Raw genomic sequence first — 6442 nt, forward strand, 5'->3', positions numbered from 1 at the left:
ATATATTTTTTTTAATAAAAGCTTATAAAAAATGCTTGAGGCTGAATTTATTAGTATAATTCAGGTTTTATTTTGAAGCAGTTCACTCAGTTACAGTTTAACTCAAATACGTTGGGTTTCAATAAAGGGTGTCCACCGGCATAACGGCCCACATGCATTCCTTTTGGATTAATCAGTGTTCAGTTGTGCCAATTAAGAACCACACTGAATGGGCAAAGTTGTGTTTCCAGTTCCACCTGGTTGGCAAACAGACAAACCTGAGTCAATGCTGTTCAAAGTGTACTGAACACAATATAGGACTTGAGGCATGGTAGTGTTACGAGCAGCAACGGAAATACAAGCAACGTAAAAAACTGCTAAACGTTATAAATGTTCTATCATTTTTTTTTCTTGCTTTTGTTGGCAGAACAAAATTATCCCTGTACAGTTATCTTTCTCCATGCATTATTGAGGCTGTAGCAATAGTGATAGACATAATGTTTGATACACGCAGTTAGCCAATTAGATCATCTCTCTGCTAAGTCCTGGTGCAGCATTACTATTTCTTAGGCAACATTCACGCCTGACGCGAACAAAAGCACGCACTCTTGCACATGTTCACGCAATGTGTAAAAAGCATGTGTTGCGCTTGGCATACTGACATTTGTTAATGGCACCCAAATTCGGTAGACGGCTGCATGAGCTTCTTTGCCGCATTTGAAATGAATGGGCTGCCCTTTACAAATGCCCAAAACCACGTGCAGCAGGTGTGAATGGGGCTCTAGTTCTGCTTCCTGTTTAGTGGACAGAAATGATAATGTTTAATTATGTCCATTGAGAGATGACAAAGGGAATTGCGATGATGTACATGGAATATGTTAACTGTCAGCGCTTGCCGTGTGGAAAATAAGTGTAACACAAGACCGGCTGCATGGAAATACAAATGTTTTGACAGGTAAACCGAAATTATACATGTATTTTAACTATGGATGCACCAAAATTTCGGCCGCTGAAACATATCGCCTGAAAATTGTGCTTTGGCCAAAATGCCAAAAGTACAATTTTTCAGCCGAAATTGGGGTGCATCTATAGTCCTCTCCGCTGGGCCCTGCTGTGTCCCCCCTATGGCACAAAGCAGTATCCAGTGGAGAGAAGAGAAACCTTCAGGAGGCCGGGCTGGGCAGGGAGTAGAGCGCTACAAGCACAGGGAGAACATGTAAACTCCATGCTAGTAGTGCCCTGTTTGGAATTCAAAATGAGGACCCCACTACTGCAAGACAGAAGTGCTAACCTCTAAGCCACTGTGCTTCCATTGTAAATAAAATCTTGCTTACTTACCTGGCTGGGAAGTTCACAGTTAGAGCTATGCGGCCATAGCCGCATAATAATTCACAGCAGACACGTCAGTCACAGTGAAACTGAACAGTTCATTCACTGTCTTGGCCGGGAATGGAGAAACTGGTATGTATCAGCATTCAGAGAATGGCCACTTCCACTGGGCCCTTCTCACTCCGGTATTAAGAGGACAGTTCACCATTACAATAACATTCATTGTGTTCTAGATATATGCTTTAGTTTAAAAAAATACAGTTTCTGTCCAGATTTTATTAAAACCTAACATTCTGTTATTATCAAAATTATGTTTTCACTTTAGAATTTTTTGGAAGCATCTGTCACCTTGTTGGAATCAGATTCAGAGGATGGAAAACATGTGGATCTCTTCAATCAGGCGATTCCCGATCTGAAACTAGCCGGATATAACACCAGACCACAATGTATCCATGTGAAAAAAGGAATGTGAGTAAAATTCTGTAAATTAAGTGATATTTGTCTACTGGATCAGCAGGAAAGCTAGTTGAGTCTATTATCCTACAATACGCCCTGCGTTCTTCTCTATGCCGCTAATAGTTATCTGTGTCATATCATAACCATGCTCTGTTAATAAGAAGGCAATTTCCTCTCTGTAATGGAATATGCCTGGGAAATATTAAGCTCTAAAAAGCAGGGTGTTCGTCTATTACATCTTTTACTGCCCGTAGAGTATCTTTAAGTTGAGTGTTAATGCATTTGCTGTAATCAGGACTTTTAGATGGTCAAGGAACAGATTATGTCCCTACTGCAGTCAGACAATTTTCACTCACTTATGAGTTTCTGTTATCAATGCAGCGTTTATAACTATCATCTCTTATTTCCCAGGAGTATTTCTATGCCAGATGAAATACCAATGCAGGTGTTTACCGAGCAAGAGGCCCTCTAATGCCTCCTTCATGTACTGGGTTGCTAGGAAAGCCGTGCACACTGTTTGCAATCAGGGACAATGAATCCAACAACTGACATCCAGTGGTAGAGCTTGTTTCATAGACACTTGCAAGCAGCTTAGAAGCAGCTAATAGTACTAAGCAGGAACTTCCTTCCCTGTGCGGATTCCTCTTTTTGTGTCAGTGCGGGGAAGGAGATAAAGTTGAGTCTAATCATAGTAGGAAGTTTTCCACCGTAGGAAGGTTTTCACTAAGCACAAGGGACCTGTGACCAATATAATGGGGGAGGAACTGAGGGCAAATCACAGTGTGGACCTTGACAGACATATAAATCTGAAACATGTCTACTCTACTGCATCCAGAACAACAGTAAAACATGTTTTAATTGGAGTCCTATTTTAAGTCTAGAATCTCCTTCTTCCCATCTCAGTTTTCTGAACAATTCCAGGCAAAATAATGGTGGAGCACATGCCACCATAGACACAGATATGGATCACCTCAGGGAAAATGACTAAGAAATTGTTGTAGAATTAGAAAAGGGGTAGCTAGCACAGTATGTTAAAGGAAAACTATGAGGTGAGTGATTTACCCTCATAGTTAGAGCCGACCTGTGACAGTGAAACTGTCACAGGTCAGCTCTATTGATCAGGAAGTGAGCGAACACATACCTTTGCTCACTCACTTCCCGATAGAGAGTACTTCCAGAGAGTATCTGATTGCGTGACAGGACGAGAAAGGATTTTATTCCCTGTTGGAGCAAATTGAACCATGCTTTATAAGGCTTTTCTTTACCTTCCTCTGGATCAAGTGTGGGCAACTGTGGGCATAGAGTTCTATTTATGGAGGTTTTCTATTTATTTGTTTATATATTTTGCTATTGGTTGGACTCAAACGACTTGTGTCTTTTTTTCAACCTGACTGTGTAACTATGTAGCTCTAACCTCCTTGAGTTTCTATTTCTTTATTCCTCTTTTAACCGCGGACAATTAGAATTGATAGAGACCCAAGAAACCTAAAAAAAAACCTTAAGTCCCCATTTACCCTTGTGTATTTTGGTGCAGTTAAGTGCCTGTGAAACTGCAAGCAAAATGCATGATAAGACCCAAGCCATTATAGCCATTATTAGCGTTATCTGATCTCAGCGTTTGCTTCATGCAATTCCATTTCCATTGACTATAAGGTTTGATATCTTATCACACATTTGACATGCAGTTTAATATACATTTAAATGCCACAAGGAATACAGCTGTGTGAACAGGGCCATTGCAGCAATAGGCCTCATGCACAAAGACTCAGGTTCTTTTCCTCCAAACACCCAATCCGATTCTCCCTTTCTTGTGACTAGAGCAGGTTAGAACATTTAAGGAAGGCACAGTATGGTCTCAAGGTGCGGAAAGACAGACACTTCGTACATTAAACTAAACTGATTACAATATAGAAAGAAGACTGATGGTAATTGTTGCATATACTTACCAGGCAAATCAATTTTATGCACAATTGTATTGAATAACAATATTTACTGAGGAATTCTGTATCTGCTCTGGGCTGCTAAAGTCTTATAATGCTGGAGATTGCAATTCACAACTGATGGCAAACTACAGCTTCATGTCGTTAAGCTTTATAGTGTATTTCCCATTAATGATGCTTGGCTAATCAGTGCCCATGAAACGGAGGTATCTTAATAAGAAAACAAGATGTACAGAGAGATAAAACTCGGGAACTGTGAAACAATTAAACAAATGTTTAGTAAACCTGGTACAAATCTCATAATTGACTTGCTGTGACGTTTGAGAACTTAAACCCTCTTTTTAAGGTCATGGAGAGGAGCTTTACAAGTCTAGTAGAAACTTTTATTAGGCTGCCTCTCTGACAGTCTGAGAGCTGCATTCTGATCAACTGCTAAGCATTGCTACACTTTAAAAAAGTCACTTCGGGAAACAAATAGGGTCAGAGAGTGAACTGCTAGTACCACCCAAAAATAGCATGTAAATGTCCTAAGTATAATGTGAATGTAACCAGGACTGCAACCTCTTGTCACATCATTCTGTGTTGTGCTGTTGCCTTCTCCTACTCCAGTATATGTGGGGTTAGGCTGCATTGGCTCTGAGAAGCTGTGGCAGATATCTGACTATAGCAAAGGCTGACATAAATCCCTACGGGAGCAGTGAAATGCAACCACGGTGCAGCACTGCAATACAGGAAGCATAGCCTCCATAAGTAATGAACAAATATGTCTGCCTCCATGTTCATTTATAGTTACACATTTTATACGGAAGGGATGTTATGAAAACATTACATTGATCCAATTATTTACATCTAACTGACCTTTAAAACGTGTATCTAAAAAAAATTGAGAAAAAAACATACATCCCTCTTAATTGCAGGAGGAGATCTAAGGGGCATTATGGTGGAAGAGAGGCCGTTGCCAGCACTTACAAGAGCTGATCACCCATACCCTTCTGTAGTGACCACCCATACCGTACCCTTCTGTAGTGACCACCCATACCGTACCCTTCTGTAGTGATTACCCATACCCTTCTGGAGTGATCACCCATACCATACCCTTCTGTAGTGATCCCCCATACCTTTCTGTGGTGATCACCCCTACCCATCTGTAGTGATCACCCCTACCCATCTGTAGTGATCACCTATACCTTTCTGTGGTGATCACCCCTTCTGTAGTGATCACACATACCTTTCTGTGTTGATCACCCCTACCCATCTGTAGTGATCACCCATACCCATCTGTAGTGATCCCCCATACCTTTCTGTGGTGATCACCCCTGCCCATCTGTAGTGATCACCCATACCCTTCTGTAGTGATCACCCATACCTTTCTGTGATGATCACCCCTACCCATCTGTAGTGATCACCCATTGTCAAGCCCTGGCCAATAGGGGGTGAATCTCAGCTGTGGAAGCTAGTAACAGGTGAAATGTTTTTTGAATCTGGTGGTACGGTAATCAGTGTTGAACTCCTGACGTCACTCTCAATCTTTGATACGGAGAGTTAGGAGTCCTACCATCATATACCGCAGAAAAGATCACCCATACTCTTCTATAGTGATCACCCCTATGCACCTGTAGTAATCACCCGTATTCTTCTGTAGATCAACTCGACAATAGTCTGTACTGTTGTTTATCATTTGTGGCAACAGTGCAATTAGTAATGCTGATATCAGGGGAAAGGAGCTGTTTATGAGAAGAGAAATCAGGTCCAATGAACTCTCAGCATAGGTGGGAATTCAGAGCTTCCATCCTGACTGGGGTCTGTACACAAGACGGGCAGCAGTGATGAGTTTAAATGGATTTCCTCACCTTCTTAAACACAGGAGCTTCCTGCTGGTTTCTTCCTGTCACATTCGGTATGCTGTATATAATTTTTTTTTTTAGGTGGGTGGCATATCAGCAGAAACATTACTGCGGTGAGCAGTATATACTGGAAAAAGGACGATATAAGAGTCATATGGACTGGGGAGGAAGCAGCAATACAATCATGTCCATCCGACCAGTTCTGCTGGTAAGTTGTTCCTATGTTTTTACTACTGAAATATGTTTTTGATTATACATATCATTTTATACCCATGTAAACAATCACAATTATAATGATACGTTAAGTAAATCATTTTCAAAAAAAAAAATCTTCTTAATTAATAAATGAGCTTCCTAATCACAATAAAGGTATTTCATTAGGTGTATTATGCAGTTATGTGAAATTAATCAATATTACATACTACCTGTGTGGCTCACACTGTAGAGAGACATTTGTTCCATCTGTTTGCCGACTGATAACGTCTCTTAAACTGACCTTGCAGTATACTATCTGATTGAACAATCACTGTACACAATCTTTAAAGTGATATTAAAACCTCCTTTTTTAAAATGTGTCCTACAAGGAGACCCACCATTGCTGGAGGCTGTTGCTGATTTTCTTTAAAAGTTGTTAATTCCTAATTTTCTAGTGGGTCCCCGCAGGAATCTTCCCCCCGCCCCCTGTACGGGTGCCACCATCGTTCTAATGGAGGCACCCGTGCCCGCAGTGGCTGTGTGAGTCCATAGACACACACAGCCCTCTGGCAGTCCCTTCTCTCTTTGATTGATGGCAGTATCCTCCCCTCCCCCCCAACCCGGAAAGTTCGGGGAACGTAGGATCGCTTCGGGACCGGCAGCGGGGACAAGCGTATCTGACTGGTAAGTGTGGGGGGG

The 6442-nt window shown here is 41.4% G+C and overlaps 1 protein-coding gene across 1 annotated transcript in view; it reads left to right on the forward strand.

Annotated features, from left to right (window-relative positions):
• The window catches only part of LOC108797253 (beta/gamma crystallin domain-containing protein 3-like), a 48689-nt gene that overhangs the window by 5971 nt on the left and 36276 nt on the right, over positions 1-6442 (forward strand). Inside the window, exons 6-7 of the mRNA XM_018568824.1 lie at positions 1634-1776; positions 5630-5756. Coding sequence (XP_018424326.1) covers positions 1634-1776; positions 5630-5756 — 270 coding nt within the window. The remainder of the gene's footprint in view (positions 1-1633; positions 1777-5629; positions 5757-6442) is intronic.

This window comes from Nanorana parkeri, unplaced genomic scaffold (genome assembly GCF_000935625.1).
Source record: "Nanorana parkeri isolate BGI_ZX_2015 unplaced genomic scaffold, ASM93562v1 scaffold1250, whole genome shotgun sequence".
NCBI lineage: Eukaryota > Metazoa > Chordata > Amphibia > Anura > Dicroglossidae > Nanorana > Nanorana parkeri.